The 21,987-nt window shown below is 41.9% G+C and overlaps 2 protein-coding genes across 3 annotated transcripts in view; one reads left to right on the top strand and one right to left on the bottom strand.

Annotated features, from left to right (window-relative positions):
* The window catches only part of dlgap3 (discs, large (Drosophila) homolog-associated protein 3), a 135,208-nt gene extending 121,322 nt beyond the window's left edge, over positions 1 to 13,886 (top strand). Inside the window, exons 7-16 of the mRNA XM_053861761.1 lie at positions 2,132 to 2,343; positions 3,354 to 3,456; positions 3,531 to 3,747; positions 4,832 to 5,367; positions 6,872 to 6,960; positions 7,596 to 7,815; positions 7,878 to 8,172; positions 8,257 to 8,348; positions 8,694 to 8,840; positions 9,897 to 13,886. Of these exons, the coding sequence (XP_053717736.1) occupies positions 2,132 to 2,343; positions 3,354 to 3,456; positions 3,531 to 3,747; positions 4,832 to 5,367; positions 6,872 to 6,960; positions 7,596 to 7,815; positions 7,878 to 8,172; positions 8,257 to 8,348; positions 8,694 to 8,840; positions 9,897 to 10,202 (2,217 nt within the window). The 3' untranslated portion in view covers positions 10,203 to 13,886. The remainder of the gene's footprint in view (positions 1 to 2,131; positions 2,344 to 3,353; positions 3,457 to 3,530; positions 3,748 to 4,831; positions 5,368 to 6,871; positions 6,961 to 7,595; positions 7,816 to 7,877; positions 8,173 to 8,256; positions 8,349 to 8,693; positions 8,841 to 9,896) is intronic.
* A 3,111-nt stretch (positions 13,887 to 16,997) lies between these two features.
* LOC128757182 (tissue alpha-L-fucosidase-like) lies at positions 16,998 to 21,934 on the bottom strand. 2 transcript variants are annotated; one of them, XM_053862287.1, is made up of 9 exons: positions 21,492 to 21,934; positions 20,742 to 20,876; positions 20,506 to 20,643; positions 20,335 to 20,440; positions 19,005 to 19,205; positions 18,470 to 18,660; positions 18,308 to 18,407; positions 17,870 to 18,034; positions 16,998 to 17,781 (listed from the first exon to the last, which is right to left on the bottom strand). In XM_053862287.1, the coding sequence occupies exons 1-8, from the start codon at positions 21,827 to 21,829 to the stop codon at positions 17,900 to 17,902; spliced, it is 1,344 nt and encodes a 447-aa protein (XP_053718262.1). In that variant the 5' UTR covers positions 21,830 to 21,934; the 3' UTR covers positions 16,998 to 17,781; positions 17,870 to 17,899. The 2 variants fall into 2 exon arrangements, with proteins under 2 accessions (XP_053718262.1, XP_053718261.1); XM_053862286.1 differs by having other exon boundaries at positions 17,000 to 17,723.
* Positions 21,935 to 21,987: the final 53 nt, after the last annotated feature.

Genomic DNA, 21,987 nt, shown 5'->3' with positions numbered 1-21,987 from the left:
ACTGTGCGTCCGTCTGTCTTTGCTGCTTGACTGCGTGCCTTTTCTTTCTTCTCTTTTTTTTGCTGTCTCACTGTTGGTTTTTTACTGTTTCTCCTTCTCTGTGTCAGTGTCTCTCCAGCTGTCAGAGTTTCTCTCTCTCTGTAAGTTGCTTTTGTCCCTTCTCCCTCCTTCCTCTCGCATCTACCGTGTGTGATTGTCCGTGCATGGTTTCACCGTTTTTGTGGCGACTCACCCGCGCTCCATGTGGCATGTGTGACCCACAGTATTACCCATCGCTGGAAAGGTGACAAGGATTTGATCGCAGATATAGCCGTCACCAAGAATGAAAAACGGAAGTGTTTTACTGTTGTGAGCAATTTTATTCTGCGTTTCACGCCTTCAATCAAACAACAAAATATTTCTGATTTTTCTCCCGGGCCCTGCATTTTTATTCATCATCCAGGCCCGTGCCATTTCACCCAAAATGTCTGTTACCATTGTTGAAAACATTTCCTTACACTTAAAATGTCTTCATATCATTGTCTTGCATTCATATAAGTGGTAGCTATCTCTTGATAGTGTTATTATTATTATTATTATTATTATTATTATTAATAATAATAATAATAATAATAATAATAATAATAAAGTGAATAGCTTGAATTATCATTTTTGTCATACATAGATATTTTAATACTTAGAATCATACTAAATGTTTTATTTTTATTTTTATTTTTATTTTTATTTTTATTTTTATTTTTATTTTTATTTTTATTTTTATTTTGTGACTGAACATATGCACCATTATTATGGTGATTTAGTAAGTGATATTGTTTTCTGTGTCTTGAAGTGTGGATGTTTTTGATAGTTTTCACAGTGAGGGAGATGAAAAAGCAAAAAGAAGACAAGCACAAGATCAAATTATTTTTGCACAAAATCATGAAATCGATTTCCCTTACCACAAAAACGCTAGCATGACCGGAGAGAAAAAGAGAACTGTAAGACACAACCACTTGTATATCCAAAAAAATTATATTTAATGATGCTTTAATATATTAACTATATTAATTAGGGATGGGGAGAAATGAAAATTTGTGTCTGAAATTGAATGATTTTTAAAATATGAATACCAAATAATACTGATTTTCTTTTCTTTTTTGTTGTTCTTACCATTTTCTTAAAATATTCCATAAATAGTTTATAAAGCATTTTATACATATTTTTCAAACAAAGAAAATGATTGAATCATTTTGATTTTTTTTTTTCAATATTCAGCCTTTGCTTTAAAAGATAATAAAAGTAAATACATAAACAAATAATAAAACAAGTGTTTCATGTTTATTATATACAATCAAAATGTGAATTCCAAAAATGCGTTTAAGTCGATAAACCCACAACAAATGAATGATTATATTTTATGGTACAAGCCTGCTCAGCCACTGCTAATAATGCAAACAGAAGGTTCTAGATAGTTTGCAAACTGCAATGCTATTCTCGCTCTCCAACAGTTCAGCGCTGTATGCAGACTTAATCACACTTTGCGATGACGTGTCGCCATGACGACGATCGGAGAGACCGCGCTTGATGCTTGGCGCCGCAGACAACCAAGACATGATCAAATAAAGAGGAAAGATGCGAGGCATGGGTCGGAAAGTCAAAATAGTTTTTGTTCGTGTCCAGTTTCCACCCACCAGTGAGCCACGCAACTTGGAAATACAGAAGTAGAAGCAGTGACATCAACCTCACCCATAATATACCATTCGTCATTTGTCTTCCATTAAATTAATACTGGATTTTCTAATCTTGATCTAAGAACAACAAGGTGCTAAAGGCGTCAGATTTATTTCATCCGGTTTTGATTGTGCGCTATTGCTCCTGGCAGCCACATGTGCTGTTGAATTACGACGTATATTGAATTACAAAATGTTTTGAAATGAATGTTTAATTTCAATTTGCTGAACTGCAATTGGCTTTCACTCTTCAAATCTGCTTATCGCACCCTGACTTTTACTTATTGAAATAATGATATAGTTACAGTTTTAAACTCTGTACACGTGAATGCAAGGCTCAACATCTAAAGGCGCCACAGACAACGAGAAAACGGTGTGACAAGTTGAGCGTGCCCTCAAACATACATGTGACTGTGTGCCAGGTTCCTTCTGAGGACTGGGGAGGAGGCTTCGGTGGAGGAGGAGTGGACAGTGGCGGAGAGATCCCCTGCCGTCGCATGCGCAGCGGCAGCTACATCAAGGCCATGGGGGATGACGACAGTGCGGATTCTGACACCAGCCCCAAAGCCTCACCCAAGTCCACTCTGATCGCCCAGAGAGATGCCTTCAGGAGGTCCATCAGCATGGATCAAAGGTGGACTTGTTTAATGGTTTCCTTTGGTTGGGTGCAGTTGCAGGTGTATCTAAACCAGAAGATGCTTCTCAATGAGACAGCAATGAGTGTTCACGAGTGAGGGGTTGATGTTGGTTTCATGAAACAGTGTCCTTGTTTTCAGAGGTCACCAGGTGTCCCTATAACATTTGTCTTTTCTGGGGATCCTTTTTTTTTTTAAATAACAGCGCCACCTACTGTCCTCTGAAAACAAGGACACTGTTTCATGAAACCTCATTTGCCCATCCCGACTTGGTGAACAGATTTTTCAACCAAACTTATCACAAGTTAACTGCTAGTGCACTTAAATGAGATTACTTGTTACCTTGCTTGTGATGGGTTGATGGGCTATCATGACACAGTACTGAATGGTAGATGAGGTACCGTGTTCTGATGTTCAGCGGCCACCAGATGGCACTGTCTGCTCTAAAATGTTTGAACAAATATCTAAACCAAGAGCGCCTCAAAATTTGGACACTGTTTCATCAACGCTACCTTACTGTTTCATGATACCTCATCTACCCATCACTAAACCCTACTCTCATTCAATCAGCCATCTACTTCCACAGATGCCCGTTGGCTTATGTTGTAGCTAAATCTCCCTCCATAACTTATACCGAATCGCCAACTACAGTATTAGGTTTTTACTGTACACAGTATTATTCTAAAAAGGAAGACACTGCAGCTTAAAACCTCACCAGCCCATGAACAGGTAGCCATTTTGTCAAAACATGCAGTTTTGTATTTGTTTTTGGCGTTTTTTTTTCAGCTGTTGTAGCTGTAGCTTTCTTGTATTTTGGCTGACTTCCAAGGAACGATAAAGAAATATAGCTAGCCAAAAATGTTGCTATATGTCATTAAGAATGAGGTATTTTCATGAATTAAGTATGGATTCAAACAATATCTTTCCTGATAAACACTGGTGTTTTCAGAAAATATAATGGCATTTGCTCAGAATAGCACATAACCAAGTGCTCTTTCCGTCAAAACAGGTACTCATGTAAACAGTGTACTGACCCATACACCAACAGCCGAACAGCACCCAAAACCCAGACCCGCTCCCGTAGCTACACCCGCTCTCTGACCAGCTCACAGGTGAGCACTTTTTAAAAAAAATACTGATACTAGCAATGTGCTTTACCCAGCCTTGTCCTTACCATCCACCTCAGCTCGGCGACTCCCTGAACCGCCAGTTTGAGGCGGTGTGTGAGACGATGTTTGGCGAGGTGGAGTCCCAGGCGGTGGAGGCGCTGGATCTACCTGGAGTGTTTCGCACTCGTAGCCACAGCTACGTGCGTGCCATTCAGGCCGGCTGCTCCCAGGACGACGACTGCCTCTCTGTCTTCTCCATGTCGGGCCCTCAGGGGAGCATCAAAAGCGGGGCCGGTGAGTTTGTGTGTGGGCGATGGAGCTCAGATTTGGTGGTACGGACAAAAGTGCGAATGCAACCTTGTGGTGGGCACGCTGGGACGAGGCAGCAGGAGGGAGGATTTGATGACAGCTTAGGTCTCTTTACCGTAGAATAAAGTTGACACACATGGCAACTGCTGTGCGCACAGCTACTTCACATGCCTTCCGGCTCTTTTTCCTCCACATGCCACAGTCCTGTTGTTTGAGTTCTGCTTCTTCAACATCTCTGCACATAAATTTGCAGTTTCCAGTGCATTTTATGATGTATTGTTTTTGTCCTCTGGGGAGTTTCACTTCACAGATAGGAGATAACACAATACATCACTTAGTACTTTTGATCCTAATTACTGTAATACTTATTTTGTTATTGATCCACACATACAATTTTTTGAAGCACTCTTCCGATCTCTTTTTAAATGATGAACTTTTTAAATTCAAACAGTGGGAGCTCCATCTATTTGTTCACATGCTGCTTCACCTACCCATCACAAGTGCACTCATATATCGTTCTGTTCTGTTTGTCGCAACCCAAAACAGCTGAGACCTGCAGTTGTGCATTTCTTTATTAATACTTGACTACGTATACGAGCAATCCTCCTGTGATTTATTAAAGCCGCTGTTCCGTGTTGCAAACATGGCAGCTTACCGCGCACACACACATACACACACAAAGAAGCGGCAACATATTTCCCATTAGAGCCAAGAACATTGTTCTTGTTAAAGCCTTTTGAAAAGAACTATAGCTCTACCCTCTAATGATTTTGAATGTGTGTTTTTGGAGTTTCGCTTTAGGAAGGAGAAAGATTATTTTGATCTCTCTCCAAGGAAATGAGCGAGGTTTCACTCCAGCGTCGCTGCTACTGAGTTGATTTAATTGAAATCCATGCAAGTGTTGTGATTTCTCCTTATCTTTTTGACCCCCTCACTTTACATTCTGTTTATTCCCAGTGTGTCCATTTTGTAAGTATCCTTCTTCCCTTTTCCCTGTTGAAAAATTACCCTTGTCAGACTTAACAGCTCGCTATGCATCTGTCTTCCTTTTACTCTTCTTACACTTCAGTCTTTCCTTATCGCAAAGGTGCTCCTCCCCCACTCCCACCTCGCATGTCCAAGTCTTCACTCTCCGTCCGCGCTCAGAGCAGCACCGAGTCCACCCAGGACGCCTACTTTCAGAGCAGCGGCCAGCTGGGAGGAGTCTCTGGACCCGGCCGCCCCAAACAGCACAGTAACTCCGTGGACCTGGGCTGCACTGATGGGCCCTTGGTGCGCTCATCTAGAGCCGGCTACTACAATACGACCGGACCTGGACGACCCCGGCAGCACAGCAACTCCGCCGAGAGCCTGGATGGTGTGAGGAGTTCCAGAGAGCTTGTGCTGTACGGAGGCGGTCCGGGAGTTGGTGTGAGGGCCAAACACAGCAGTTCAGCCGACAGCTTGCTGGAGGGGCCGCCGAGGCCAGCCAGGGAAAGGGACAGAGTCGGGGGCAGCCTGGGCAAGTCGGCTTCCTTGCCGCAAAACAGTATGGTGTTGAGCAAGGCTGTTGGACAGGAGGATGGGCGCGGTGGAAGGAAGTGGAGGCCGTCAATCGCCGTTCAGGTAAATAAAAGTTGAAGGTGGCAAATAAAGCTGACAGAAGTCAAATTTTAAGTGAAAAATAAGTTGGTAACATGTCCTTATCAACCAGTACGACAGTGCAAGCACACAACATCCGACGTAGTGACACGTAGATGAGGTATCATGAAACAGTGTCCTAATTTTCAGAGGCCACTAGATGGTGCCAGTGGTTTAGAAATGTTTTTATTGACTGTTCAAGTCCAGACATTTTACAACAGACAATGCCATCTGGTGGCCTCTGAAACTCATAAACCTATTAAATCTATTTTATTTCCTCCCAGCTATGGTAAGCAACACGGGATGGCAAACATTATGAATACATTTAATATGGAAACCTAAATGGTGCTTCCATGAGCTGGCCAAGTTTGGACCTGAGCCGAGACTGGTAGGGGCCCATGCCACTTTTCTTTCTGAAGGTGACTCCAGGCTGGTGTCATACACCAACTCCAGCATGCTCAACCTTTTTTTCCAGTGTTAGTAGCGAAAGGGTATGAATAAAAATAGATTTTCATGAACTCATACTTGTGGAGAGAAAAGCTGTGGAGGCATCAAATTCTTTTTTAACCAGGTCATACTCGCAGTTTGAAGTCTGATTTTTTTATTTTTTTTTTTTAACTGAAAACTGGCAAATTGCTCCCAGAAAGGTAAGAATTCTTGTGTCAAATGAAGACGATTTGGAAAATATTTTGTGACTTCGACAAGTATGTTTCAAGTTCCTCCCTGGACAATGAGCTGACTTTCCACACAGATTTGAGGTCTCTTAAGACGTGGTAGGGAACACCCTGAAAATGATGTGTAAGGCATCCAAAAGCCACACTAGTACAGCTGCTACACTGAATGACAGTTTTGAGGTCAACTACGGTGGACTTCATTTCAGGTGAAATGCCCAATGTCGGACCATGAACATGGCTGGAGAATGTATAGAAGATGTACACAGGAGTGTTACAGTTCTGGGATTTATATAAATTGTGAATGTCTGATTCCAGAAAATAAAAAAAAATTGGAATGAAGACACTGAATCTTACGTGAAGGGATGAGCTTGTTTCGTGAAACATACTCATCCTCAGCTCAGTTGGTGGCACTCTCAGTTTAAAAATTGAAATCCTCATTTGAAGCCGAGGATTTTAGGGCGGTTATCTAGTAACAGAAGGACAACATATCGGTTCATCACTACCTACCTATCTGGGGTATTGTTTCTTCAAGATAATAAATCTCTGGTCATGTTTTGTGAAGATATAAGCCAAATAAGAAATATAAGATACTGATATTTGGTGTTAATCTACAACCGTGAGCTGAGTAAACATTGATTTAAACTTTGGTCTTTCTCATCGGAATCAAACAATTTGACATGATTTATTCACGACCTTGCTGCTGTCAAAAAGTGTTAATATTCCCTTTCACTCACACTTTAAATTGCAGATATATATTTCTATAGTTCATAAAATGACTGTGAATCCTGCTGCATGTTGGACTCTTTGTGTTGAAGGTGGACAGCTCAGAAACGGATTCGGACGCCGACACCAAGGCCCTGACTGAGGTTCACTCGATTGGGGTCCAAGTGGAAGATGACAAAAGGTAAACTTTTTCATGAGGTGTGACCTTTAACTTCTCGCTCTGATTACCTCCCCCCATTCTTCCGGGGATTTCGTGATCTAATTCATTCCTAATATTTCAACTAACACAAGGAATAATTCATTTTCGGTCTCTTGCATTCCTTCACGGAAGCAATTTGAATGTATGATTGAGGAAGTCACCTCCGACAGCGCTACAACCTCCGCTTGATTTCACCCCAGCTGGAAACGTAGTCACACTTTGTTCTTTGAATCTCCTGTTCATTAGCGACTGTAACCATGACGACGGCGACGCTTTCACACATGACGCAGCTGCTTTCGTAAATATGTTAGCCATTACCTAAAGGGTTGGATTTGTTGTATCCAGCTGTACACACCTGGTCAAATCACCTCACTCATTCTCGAGGATGGTATGACATCACCGTGGAAGTGTGAGCTGCGTGAGACACATCACGAAGGTGTGAAGGTTCATCACGTGGTCGGCCGGCATGACAGTGGTTCGAATTGATCCGCCATGCGTCAAAGGATTTAGCAGCGCTTATCTCAAACTGAGGCTGCATATTTCAGAAACTTTCCGAAGGTGTATAATGTGGCGTGTGACTTCACGGAGCGGGCCTGCTGTGTCTCCGTGTGTTACAGACGAGCTCGATTCAAGCGCTCCAACAGCGTGACCGCGAGTGTGCAGGCTGACCTGGACCCCGAGGGCTTCCCGGGGCTCAGCATCGCCGTGCCAACACAGGACAAGAGCCTCCAGTTTGGCTGTTCCTTTCAAAGGCACTCGTCAGAACCCGAGTCGGCGAGCCAGTACACAGAGTGCCACCGCACCGTCCACACGCAGGGACAGTGGGCCTACAGAGAGGTGGGTATCGGGACAACATGCCCTGAATTCATTTGTCACCACTTAGCAAACGTTTCCCGCAGGACTTCATCCAGAGTGGCTACACCACTGAGGCCTGTCCGGCCGACCCGAGGCCCCACCAGCACCCACACTTGCCTCCACGTTCCCACTCTCCACTGCCCATCGCCTCTGAGCGAGCCTGGGCCGGAACACCGTCCCTGGAGGGCCCACGAAGCCTGCCCGACTCGGGCCGAGCCTCGCCCTGCATGAGAGATGGGGAGTTCTTCCTCCGCCTCCTGCAGACGGAGGTGGAGAGGATGGAGGGCTGGTGTCAGAGCATGGAGAGAGAAGCAGAGGAGAACGAACTCCCGGAGGACGGTGAGTTTGGAATAAAATACACCGAAATGGGCATCATTTATATTTCGGACACGAGCCTATTTGCATTTTTGCTTCCCTATTCAGCTTTGGAGCTGATACGTAATGCAGTCGGCAGTGCACAGATGCTCATGTCTCAAAAAGTCCAGCAGTTCTTCCGCCTGTGCCAGCAAAGTGTGGTGAGTGTGTGTTATTGCTCATGAGAGACTTTCGTCTCATCCACGGTGGATGCTTCTCTAGAGGATGCACGATCCAGATGAGTGAGTAGTTGAGGTATCATGAAACAGTGTTGCAGGGTTGAGGTAACGGTGTCCTATTTTTCAGGGGCCACTAGATGGCGCTCCTGGTTTAGAAATGATGTGAGGTTTCATTGAATTAGTTGTTCAAGTCCAAACATTTTACAGCAATATCAGGACACTGTTTCATGAAACCTCATCGACCCATCACAAGTAGGTTAACATGTAACTTGAAGCAAGATTTGGAGTTCAAGAGGCGAGTGAAGCTCCTGATTCTTTTTCACGCAGGACCCCTCTGCATACCCTCAGCCCACCTCTCAGGACCTGGCTGGCCTGTGGGACCTTCTCCAGCTCAACGTGGAGGACGTCAGGGTCAAGTTCCAGGACCTACAGAGGCTCAAAGACTCTGGGTGGAAGCTCCCACCTGAAAAGAAGGTGAGGAGTGTAGAGGTCCAGATAACACTGGTTTCACACAGAGCAAAGTTGGCAACATGCAGAAAAGTGGCACAGATGACCTCCATCCCTGCTGGCGGTGCCAAAGTAAACACAACCTGAGCTGAAACACTGTTCATTTATTTGTAGATAATACATTATTTATTCATGTCAACCATCTGTCAGAATTATTTATTACTTCTCATTTTATCTGTGTCAAATAGATTATTCATCCATATGATAAGCTACGATAGGTGCTTTGTTATAAGGGCTCTGTGTTGTGAATGTGTCTCAAGGACTTTGGTTTGTTATGGCACACCAAATGACACCAACCTAATTTATCATCTGTTAAAAAAATAACCTTCCTGTGTTGGTTCCTTCCTGTTCTTTGAAATGAAAATTTTTATGAGTAAAAAAATAAATCAATAAATAATTTTGAGACCAAATTTTACACCAGTAAAAGGCAAAATTCTGATTAATAAAATGTGCAATGGCATGGATTTCTGGGGAAACTTTCTCTATATGTATATATAAATATATGTATATATGTTAAAAGAACATACCTACGTGTGCCCATCTGTTCCAGACTAAAAATGAAATATATACATGTACATATGTACATATGAATTTTGGATGCACACTAATGTCCCAAAACCTAAACCAAGATCTTGCTACTTTCCTTGAATAACCTTTCTTTTTGAGTAAATATTTGAGTTTTATCTTATCATATTTATCATATTTACTGGTCCTGGTTATAAAACTGAATCATTTCTGTAATGATTTGTGTCATGTAGAAATGTTATTGGAAAGTATCAAAGCATGTGTGACTTTGTGTTTTAAAACCTGTGAATGCAAAGTAAAATACTTCCATCAATGTCTGTGTCTTAGGATAAAAACTAACTTTTTTCCCCTCTTTTCTTCTCCCTCACGTTGTTTCCCTTATATTTTAACGCACTTGTCCTTCATCTTTTCATGTCTGTATTTTGTGGCCTCTCTTTTGTTACCTCTCCCATGCCCACTTTATTTTGTTTGCGTGGCATCTACCATGTTCCTGCTCAGGATGATAAGAAGCTGCCTCCTCCTTTACCAAAGAAGCCAGCAGGGGGCGTGACAGGAACCCTCAGATCCGATAGCACAGGAGACGGAGGAGGCAGCGGTGGGTCAGGGGGCTTGGTGGTGCCTCGGGTGGGTGGACACACTCTGCCCATAAGGGAGAAGTCCCTCGATCTCGCCGACCGCCAGAGGACAGAAGCAAGACGAAGGCTTCTGCAGACCAAACGCACCGCCTCCTTCAGGCAGAACTCCGCCACCGAGAGCGCCGACAGCATCGAGATCTACATTCCTGAAGCCCAAACTCGACTCTGAAACAAGCCCTTCTTACCTCTGCGCCCATTCCCACACATCCATCCATGCTTCGACCATGATCCCAAATCTATAACAAAAAAAAAAAACTTCAACATTCTCCCCTATGAATTCAATATCCATGCAGTATTTGCTGAGCATTTATGAATTCGCCAGCTCTATTGTTACGATTTAGATCTTTTTCACATGTGCCCTATGGGTTTGACTCATGGATAGTTCTATAATTCTCTATCAGCATTGCTCTGGCCCAACTCAAACAAACCAGCGTGCTTATTCAGTACTGCTTTTTCTACTCACTGTTGCCACCCAGGATTTGGGCACACAAACAGAGCCAGGCAGCAGTTTTTGTTAACCCTCTTTTATCCTCTTTTCTCCTCGGAGCAACCAAAGTTTCCCCCTTTTAAAGCAGAGAATGGTGAGTTTTCATCTCAAATGGACTCCACAGTCCTTGCTTGAGTGCTCACCAGGTGCTTGATCATGACATCACCGGCTTGAAAGGGAAAGAAGTCGACTAGAAGTCGCAATGAAGAGGCTCAAAATTTACCGTAAGCCTCCCTGTCTTCAGGTGCCTCAAAGTATGTTGACAGCGCATCTTCATTTTCAGGGTAAAATTGATCCAGTTTCATGAAACAATGTTCTTGACTTTAGATGTCACTAGATGGCACTCTCTAATATGAACTGTTAAAACAAAATGTTATGTAATGTTAAACTGAGTGCTCCACCTACTGAGCTCTGAAATTGAGGACACTGTTTCACGAAACCTCACCAGCTATTTTTTGATGATCAAATGAACGTTTCACTCATGGTGCGTTCCAGTTACCTCGGAAGTCGAAGCTTGGAACACGGAATTGACATCACTGCCGAGCTCAGCGTGTTCCAGTTCTGAACGTCGGAAGTCGACTAGAGGTTGAATATACACAAGAGGTCTACTCACAGTTGCTACACTTCGTCACCATCTTGGATTGCAGACTCGAGGTAGTGAGAATTCTCCCACTTTCTAACTGGTAAATCCGACGTCAGATGTCGGTGGGAGGCGTAGCTGTGGAATTCCCAGATCCGACGGCCACTGGAACTCACCATAGAACCCGAACACAAAGTTAAATGGGGAAAATGAACTGGAGACAGAGGACGTCCCAAGAGAGATAAAAACTTCTCACTAATCTATAGAAAACAATGATGGGCCGATCAGGTTTCATGAAACAGTGTCCTCATGTTCTCTCTGCTCTGTAGCATTGAAGAATGACTCGTATTTAAAGAGAAAATGAAGAGACTGTTTCACGAAACTTCATCAGCTGTCGCTCACAGAAAGTCAACTTCTGTGTGTGAGTGCACATCTCTATTACCTCACCAGCCACCTTCTGGACAGGGATGGAATCTACAAAATCACATGAGAAGATAAGTTCCCATTCAGTCTTCAGGAGCTTTTAAGTGTGATAGGTACGTATGGCACACTATAGTAAACTCTTACGAAACTTATTACGATGATTATTATGGCAGCCATGTTAAAAAGTTACTTCAAAAAATATTTTAGCTCCTTCGAAGGACCAACCAAGAAGTCAGTGGCAGCAGCACTTTCTCTTTTCACCGCTCATCTTCCCGTCATTTTGCAATCTAAGGGCTGTACAGGCACAAACCTCCTGTGCGAGGTCACCACCAACAAAACCATCTTCCGGACTTCGAAGCGACTCCGTGTCCTCAATCACCGGAGCAGAAGACATCTGGCCACGCCTCCTCTTAACCTCCATGGCTCCTTTTCTTCTCTAACTCCTTCACACTGCTCTCTGAACTAAACTTGCAACGTAGCATCACAGACAGCCTTTGGTGGGGTGATATTTTCACTGGTGTTATTAGGTATGTCATTCCCCCGAACAAATGAGCCGCCCCCTATTTCACTGTGATGAGACTACAGTACCCCCAAGTGGTCAAAAGAAAGACCCCCCCAGAAACATCCGAGGTATACGTAGTTATTCCATCAGGAGTTTTAATGACACAGCCATGTAGGAATAGTCTTTTTTTTCTGCTTAAAAAAAAGAGGCAGCAGGGCGGCTGTAGAGCTTCAGTGACTGATGGAGATTGAAGTGAAAATATTTTGTAAAGAAAAGAATATTGGTATCATTCGGTTTTTAGACGCTATGAACGTTTGTTAGCAGTGTGTCGCTGAACCCTTCTCACACACACGATTTCCAGGAGCGTAGCATGAATTAAGAGTCTTTTATCAGATCATATTTCTAGTCTGGGTGTTTTTGTAAGAGTGTTTTCGTGAGTGGATGTGTGAACATGGACGGCTGAGCGGTAGAAAAAGGACGCACGAAGGCGACCCGTGTCCAATTCAGCCATTTTAAACTGAGAAAATTCCTATAGCATGATCTGTTTTTGTCTTCAGTCGGGACGGAATGCGACGGAGAGCTTTATGATTTTCAAAGGAGATGTATATTTTATAAATTTCTAGATTAGTAAATGAGTAACGGCGATGTACAGCAAAAGCATATATATATATATACATATATATATATATATATCAAATGTGAAATACTGAAGTATTATTATCATAGATTATTGAAGTGTGTGATTTAACAGCTGTTTGTCATATCCAAATTCGTGAACGTGAAGAGGGTTCACAGGGTATTACTAGCAATTGTCGTAGGATCTTTCATAGGTATTTATGTATATCCGTGTGATTGCAGTAACCTAGACCACCTCTCCATCTAACCCCCACTTTAGAAGCAACATGTGCCTAAATGTGGATCTTTGAATATTAAACGACGGTTTGTACTCGGCGAGGAAATATTACACCACCTTTGACTCTCACTTCTGAAATTGTCGGCACCGCATGTTCAGCGACAAGAGAATTTTTTCAAACAAGCGTGTTTTGTAGCTTTTTTTTTGTTTGCAACGATACTGTTTCAGCAACTTTGTATACTTGTATTATCCCTGGATGATATTGGATCGACTCGACACCTCGGGACGTGAAGATACTGGAATATTCGGACAGTGTTTTGCAAGCGACGTGGGTTGCAGAGCAGCCTTATCCTTCTCCTCTGTTGCCCACAAACATCTCAGTGGTCTACGACACAAAGCACAAAGACCTGCTTTTTATACTGTTACTCCACTGTGAAGGACTCACAATCCTCAAATGGACACAAAGAGGGACGGCCAAGTTTGGAGTTGGCCCTGAGGGACGCCACATCAACCTTTTCTTTTTTTTTTTTTTTTTTAATCCAAAGTAGCATTATATAGACTTTTTCTTTTCTACTCCAAGTTGAGGTGTTAGCAAGCCACCTTGCCTTGATACTCGGTCCATTGCAAACACACTTTATTTAGCAGTGATATCCGTAACCTGTGTTGTGTTTCGACCATCTCCGCACAGGACACGTAACAGGTGCGTCAGCTGCTAGCATCATCTGAACACTCACCAACAGTTGCATAACCATTTCCTCCAAGTGCAAAAATCGCTCATGAACAACCGGACGGACAACTCCAAGTACCTCAGTCTCTACTACTAGTGTCTCCTACCACGAACACAGACCTCTGTCCTCAGGGGATTCTTTGACACCCACAAAACTGCAGGACGCTGGAAAAAAAAAAAAGAAACCACCAGAAAATAAGTTTTGTTTTCTCTGGGTGTAAAAGAGGAATTGGTCCAAACTCTCTTGTAGCGACTTTCTGTGAATAAAGAGCAAGGAAGAGTGTGTGGAGTGAGGCCGTGGTGGCTGATGTGAGTGTGTTCTACCAGTATTTTTTAGTTACAGCAGTTTCAATTTGGGCCTTTGAATACAATCTATTTTACTTCTATTGACTTAATGTCAATAATCGCAAACATGTTGCGAGGTGTGTCACTATGATAGGGGACTTGGTCACATGACCTCCTCCCCTGTGGAGTAGTGATAAGGCATCATGAAACACTGTCCTAATTTTCAGAGGCCACTAGATGGCGCTCATGGTTTAGGAATGATGTGAGGGTTCATTGAATTAGTGGTTCAAACTTTTTAGAGCAGACAGTGCCATCTGGTGGTCTATGAAAATCACATTGTTTCTTGAAACATCATCAACTCTTCAGCACTATGGATGTGTTGATGAAGTTTCATGAAACAGTGTCTGAATGTTTACAGCTCAGTAGGTAGCGTTCTTGGGTTAAAAAGACCAAACAGCGGACAGTGCCATCTAGTGGCTCAAAAATTAGTCGACTGTTTCATGAAACCTCATCAAGCCATCGCTGCTCTGCCGAAATTGAACTCTGATTCCTTTACCGTTATTTCACAGAGAATCTGTGAAACCAAAGCACTGCACTGTTGATTATAATAATTGACACAATGACGCAACAAGTCAATATCAAGTCAATATAAACTTGATGCGCTGTTCGATCAAACGTATTCTGCCACATAATTTTTACAGTTGAGGTTGAACCGAAATCCCAGTCATTTACTAAAACGTCCTGTACAATATGAAACAGTTAAAACAATCGAAATAAAGATGGGCAAATGAAGCTTCATGAAGTCGACACCAGAGCTTTACAGTGGCAACACATAGCTTTAATCTGAACTAGGTTCAAACTAGCACATGGCTTATTTATGAGTGTATTAAAATGAGAGATTGAGTGGTAACAATAACTATTAGTTTTTAAAAATGTAAAAACATTACCTCAAAATATTTTGTGATATATTACTTTCTTAACCTTAAAGAATTCTCCCCCAATTTCTCAATGCGAAATTTAAAGACAATAAATTCCCTCATTCACGTTTGAGCTTATTTAAGAGCAATTCTAAAAAAAAAAATCCATGTCATTTTCTTGATACCTGAAATAATATTTGAATTTTGCTTCACATGACCTGAACAATTTCCGTCATTTTGGGTTGTCAAATCTCACCGAATGGGAAGCTGTGACCATGTGTTGGTGGGATTTCCTATTGTGCACAGTACACACTGTAGAGCTTATGCGGCTGCAAGAGGAGGTGAATTCTTGTCACACAACTATTAGATAGTGTATCATGAAACAATGTCCTTATTTCCAGAGCCCAATAGAGTGCACTCTCACTGCTCCATTATCTTGCACTTGAACTACTCTTTCAATAGTAGCAAACCAGGAGTGCCACCCTCATGTTGAGCAGTAGAAAATGACGCCTTTGTGGTGGCGATGGTTATATGAGGTCACAGTATTGAAGGGCTGATGAGGTTTCATGAAACAGTGCCCAGAAGCAACTTCACAATTAATTGAAACTTGAAAAGATTTCTAAACTAAGAGCGCCACCTAGTAGCCTCTGAAAGTTTTGACACTGTTTCATCAACCCTGCATGACTGTTTCATGATGCCTCATTGACCCATCACCACTCCGTGGAATATTAAAATGATTTCTGTAGCCGATTTTATGAGGAAACTGCTGTAACTAAAACCTCCTTGTGCCTTTCGCACCGGGGTTCAAATGCATTTCTTTGTGCACTGGTGTATATTAGCGCAGTAAACATTTAACGCATTTATCTGACATGGATTAAAGAGACAAGTGAGCAATTACTGTGTAATTACCTACCAAGCACCCTCATGTTCACTCGATGTAAATACCTGTTGCCGATGGACAATGCTCTTCTCAGTATTACATATATAGCCATTCAAATATTATTGGTATAATTACTGTCATTAAAGGGATGAATGATCACCGACACTCTCATTATTATACATGGTGTTGACCTTTAGAGTGAGAAAAAAAAGTGTACTATATGAGTGGCGCTGCTACCAGGAGAGCGGGGAGGACACTTCACTGGACTTACACGAGAGGACATGCCGGTGATGGACACTCTGAACTCTCTTGTGCTATGTAGCAAAAACAAGTTACATTCTCTTTGTCCTGCTCCTCGTGTATCTCACAGCACATGCGGGTTTGATACGGCGAGCTTTTCCGTCCGGAGGCACAGCTTTATTCTTACGCTCCGCTCTTTTGATACCTGTTTTAGTGCCGACACTGTACATAGAGATCTGTTGGATGGGAGCTTTTAGCAATATCAGCTGGAGGACAGTCCACCACCAGATGCATGAGGTCACCAGCGCGAGGCGTGTTGTGTCATGATCGTACGACTTTACTCATAGATGTGTTTCGTGGATGAAGATGTGCCCATGCGGCACCAGTGATGCCGCTCATGTCCGGCTGATGGCACACTGTGACCTGGATCAACCCCCAACACAGAATGTAACACTGTTGTGGAAACATTTTCTAATAGCTAATATTAATACTATTAATATGATTATTATAAAGCTATTTTTAGCGAGTTAAAGTAGGCTGCTGCGTCTCCTTTGTCTTTATTTGTGTGGACTCTCTGACTCCAACCGAAGAGCACACAGTTGCACTCAGCACTGACAAACCATGCAGTCAAGCTTTCCAGGGTGGCCACTGAAGGGGTGTAAAAACAAATATAAAAATACGCTTCTCTTAATTTTCAGGAGCAGATCAATGTATTAAAGTTAACTACGGATTGCGAAAGGTATTACATTTACTTTCATATTTTATTATTACTGTTATAGTTCAAATAATTACATTTTTCTTGAGTAAATGATTTATTTATTTATTTTTAAGTTTGAAGGGGCAACTTTAAACAACGGGATTTACGTGAATATACCTCGGACAATTAAAGAAATTACTGAGAATATTTGGGCCAAAATGTCGGACCTGACAGTCATGGAAGGTGTCTATATATATATATATATATATATATATATATATTTGAGAGCAAGGACATGGTGGTCCAGTTGACCATCAAATATCCATCAAATTATTTTTACAAATAAAATGATGAAGCGTGAAATACACATTGTTTTTTTTCTTCTGTGTTTTATAATGCTATAACTCACGCTACTGGAGTCCACTAGATGGCGCACGCTGATCTGCATTTTTTAGACCCGTTTTAAACATTTTTGAGCCAGTGGCGTCAGCATCCTGCAGCAAAATAGCATTTTATCCCCTCACTGTTATCTAGCGGTTTTTGCTATCCGTTTTCCACATTAGATTTTAGACTTCACATTTTAGACTTATCAGAAAATATGCGTTTAAAATAGCGCAGATTTGTAGGATTTGCCTTGCATTATTTTGCTGCAGCTACAAGCGAATATAGGTGTTTTGTTTATTTATATTGAAACAGTACCTTCAATTGCAATGTTCAGTAGGTGGCGCTCTCTGTTTAAAAACAGTGAGATGTTCACTGAAATCAACATTGAAACTCAGCCCATATCTCTCTCTCTACAATGAGCCATGTAAAAACAAGTGCTTCATAACTCTCTCCAATCAGCTCTGAATTACTTCAAACACATTTAGACCTTCATAACGTTTATCAGAACTATGATGGAAATCTGGGGTGTCATGCGAAGCACAAAGAAAATAAGAAATACATTCATTTTATTAAAATAATGAAAAATCTGAATGAAATTGTCCATAAAATCATGAGTTGAATGCATATCACTATGTTCAATTCACACATTACTTCAGTCAGTCACAGAAGACGTCCCTTTGAAACCAAAATATTTGCGCCCTCGTGTGGCTGATGACTGTGAAAAAAAAAAAAAAAAAGTGTGAAAGGTTTCCACTCTGACCCTGAAAATCAATCTGAGGAAAGGTTGCGTAGCACACAGTCAGTATTATCTGGACCTGGTCAAAAGTATCACAGTACGACGCCACGAACAAGTGCACTGACCAGTAACCTGCAGAATGTGGAGTTTCTGGATCAAACAACTTTGTCCAGTTTGAGAGTCCAGGCCTGAGCCGGGGTGGAGGGAAGCTCAGGCAGGAGGATGGTCAGCCCAGTATTTGGTTTGACAGGTGACCAGGAGAGAGGCGAGGTCTGCCCTAAAAGGGTCACCTGGACAGAATTCCATAGAAGTTTTATCCTTACAAATTAAATGAAGAAATACAAATAAATGAAAAAATAAATCACTATTTTAAACCACTACTTGAGAATTTTGCCTCTCAAACGTATGTTTATAATGCTCAATGTATTCAATACATTTTTAGTAAATTAATATTTATGACTAGGCAATATTTTTGCAATATGTATCCAATGAAATTACAAAACACAGTCAGCGGGGGGCAATGTTGCAGCCGTGCAAATTAAACACTTCCTAAGGCTCTGTACCTTTGTATCAGTTGTTGTTTTGGGCTCCAGTAGCAGCAGCACAGACTGGGAGGGTTGACTCAGAACAGTGGCATAAACACTGGAGCCTTTACACGTGTACCTGGTGGGTCGACATGGATGAACACTGGGTTCTGGGGCCCTCCAAGAGTGTCTTCAACTCACCACACGACAGCTGTGGTGTTCTCCATCTGCACCCTCCAGGGTTTAGTGGAGTAGATGGCCTCCCCGTTGACCTTGAGCCAGGAGCCCACGGCGCGGAGCCGCTCCTCGAACACAGGCGGGATCATCCCGTCGGGACTAGGACCCACGTTCAAGAGGTAGTTTCCTCCCAGCGCCACAGTGCGCACCAGGTCCTGAAAGAGGAAGGAGTTTCTCAGTACATACTCATGTTTGTTCAGTTGCATGTCAATGCTACTCAAATGACCAACCATTTCAGATAAAAACATTTCACTATTGAACTAAAATATAACTGAGACTCCAGCCAAACAGCTTAGAACATAAGTAAAAGTGATGCGGATGAATGCTGCCATCTACTGGAGACATGAGTGTACTACAATAAAGAGCAACTATTCCAAGTTGAGGCACAAGTGCAGCACCTGAGGTTGATCTAAACCACGCGTGGAGCCCGACACAGAGCAGAAGCACAAGCAGAGCTCACTATGTTCCTAGTCATTCACTCAGTGACTCAACTCTTCACCTCGATGATGTCTGGAAGCGGCATCAGCTCGTTCATTCTCATGTTCCGTCTGTAGCCCCAGGACTGGGTGTCCACCGACGTGCACTTCTCCCACTTGTGAGTGGGCAGCTGCCCAGGAGTGTATTTGTCCTCGCAGTTGTAGTAGCCGCCATGTTTGCAGGAGCAGCCGGCCCCCCACCTGTCATTGGTCACGACAGTGTCCTTTGAAAACATAGTTAGAAGGTTGAAAATATGTCAAACTAGAAATTTGAAAAATATTACATGAATATATTTTAAATTTATTTTTTCATTTCAATTTGGGTGCAAGTAAATCAAAAGCTTATTGGTTAAAAAAATAAAACATGAAAAGTTAATCTCTCATCTACAATGTTAAAATTTTATTAGTGGATTTTTTTCATCAAAGCAAAAATATTATTATTATTATTATAATTATTACAGTATTAATACTTATGCAAAGGATTATATTAGATCTTTCGCAATTATTGTTTCTTTCAGCAAAAAAGGGATTTCATTCAATGAAATGAAAAAAAAAAACTTACCAAGTAAAACACTAGCTACATTTTATTTTTTATCTCATAAATTGCAACGGCCGAACTAAGACACTGCAAAAAAAACAAAAAAAACAACAATATATTTAAAACATGTTTTTTATGTATGAAGATGATCAACGGTTTTGAATGATAAATAGAATTAACCTTTTTTTAAGGATTATTATTCATTTTATTTTTTTATCCAATTTTGGTGCAAGTAAATAAAAGGCTAATTGGTTAAAAAAATGTATTAATAATTAATTATCAAAAATGTAAAGTTAGTCTCCCAACTACAATGTAACAATTATTCAAATATATTATGATATTTATTATTATTGATATTTCTTATTAAAAATTTTTTATCAACTTATATATTTAAATATTTAAAGCAACATTCCTGATTGACAATGTTAAGGCTTATGCAAAGGGATTATATTGATTTTTTTTTTTCCAATTATTGTTTCATACCAAAAAATGTATATCATTTAATGTAATGAAAAAGGTATTCCCAAAAGAAACACTAGTTACATTTTAATATTCTTATCTAATTAATTGAAATCTAAGAAAATGTGTTCAAATGTGCCATCAATATTCATTAGAATGATACAAAACAACAATAGAATGTAATGAATTTGGGGGAGAAATAACATAGAAACCTTGTAATATGTCCAAACAGTTTTTTTAAATGTGTTATATTGATGCATCCTGGACACAAATATCTTGATAATTCATGTCCAAGTTAATTCATTTAACTATGACACGATTACAGTGTGTTGCGTTCAGGTGCACCTGACCCACACCTTGACTGGGCTGTCGTTATAAAGCCACGCCAGGAACTGAGTGGAATTCCAATAAGTATCCGGTGCTTCCCAGTCGCCGTCGGACCAGATCAGCTCGGGTCGGTACCTGCGAGTCATCAGACCAGTCAACTGACGCCTCACGTGATGCGGTGCCTTCAAGCTTTCACCAACCTCACAACCATGTTACGCAGCTCTGGCAGCAGTTTGTGCAGCACAAAGTCCTGCGTCCTGAAGCCATTTTTCTTATCCGCCAGGTAGAGAGGGTGGAACCACTCGTACAAGGAGTTATAGAGTCCGAAGTGCAGGGACCTGAGATGGAAAATTTCAAATTACAGTGGAAAAATAATGAACCAGAAACTCGGTGAACCAACTGAGAGAGAAGAGAAAATGTAAACACGACGACTCGCCTGTTGCGGACAGCCACCCCCAGGTCTCCAACAAGGTCCCGGTGTGGACCAGTGTCCACCGAGTTCCAGTTCCAGGAGTTGGGAGACGGCCAGTTGGTGAAGCCTTCATGGTGTTTGGCTGTCAGCACCACGTATCTGGAACATAAAAAAACTGAAAGTATTAAATGAATGCCTGCAGGCTTAAGAGTTTTATTGCAAGGTTAAGTAACAAAGCTTGAGAAAAACATTTGCGACATTTTTAACCTGTTTTCTTGGTCAAAAACCCAACACTATTGTGGTATATTTCAAAAGGAACGTGTAAATATATTTCATTGACTATTGCGAAGAAACAAAAAAGCAAAACAGCTAAAAAGGAATGAAGACATTTCAGTAAAGTTAGTTCCAGCTGCGGAGAAGTGAGTAGATTCTGATGGTGTTCTGGAGTCTCGCAAATGTTTTTCCCACTAGAGATGTTGCCGCAGCGGGACTTCTTCGTGTCTCCCGTGTGTCCAAATGTAAGCGCTCATTGATGATGCTGCCACCTGCTGTCCGACAGCAATCACTGCAGCCAAGCGTAAACTAGATAAATATAAGCCAATATTTCTTGGCCAAAAAAAAATAAAATAAAATAAAATATATATATATATGAGAGAATGAGGGTGGAAATGAGAACCTTAATACGGTTATATTATTAATATTACATATAAAGAATGCAATAATGTATATTATGTGGCTTTTTAATAGTAAACATTATCATTGTGTTTGACCTACTTTGCTCCGGAAGCTCTGAAGATGTCCGCCCACTCTGCGGGGTCAAAGAAGTGTGCGTGGAAAAGGGGAGCAAACTCCGGGTAGCTGAACGCGGGCGGGTAGTTTTCGGACATGAAGTCCACACACGTCTGGTCCGGCGGCTGCTGCCCTTGCCAGTGCCACCAGAACCACTCGCTGCCGAAGCCCGGCACCGAGAAGACTCCCCAGTGGATGAAGACCCCCACTTTAGCCTCGTCGTACCAGGTGGGCAGCGGCCTGGAGTCCAGACTGGTCCAGTCCGCCGAGTACCGAGCCTCCGACACCGCCAACAACACGGCACCGACTAACACGGAAAACATGATCGCTTTTGCGGACGTTTAAAGAGTCCAACACGAAAGAAGCGAATACTCTCCTCTGGTTTCATAGGGAGGGAAGTATTTTGTAGTTCAAGCGTCACATGACTGCAGTCACGTGGTTAGTGCTGGTCACATGACTGCGCTCCAACTAAACAGCAGTC

Source organism: Synchiropus splendidus, chromosome 4 (assembly GCF_027744825.2).
Source record: "Synchiropus splendidus isolate RoL2022-P1 chromosome 4, RoL_Sspl_1.0, whole genome shotgun sequence".
NCBI classification, from domain to species: Eukaryota; Metazoa; Chordata; class Actinopteri; order Syngnathiformes; family Callionymidae; genus Synchiropus; species Synchiropus splendidus.
Note: the sequence above shows the minus strand (reverse complement) of the source record. Positions and strands in the feature narration are given on the sequence as shown.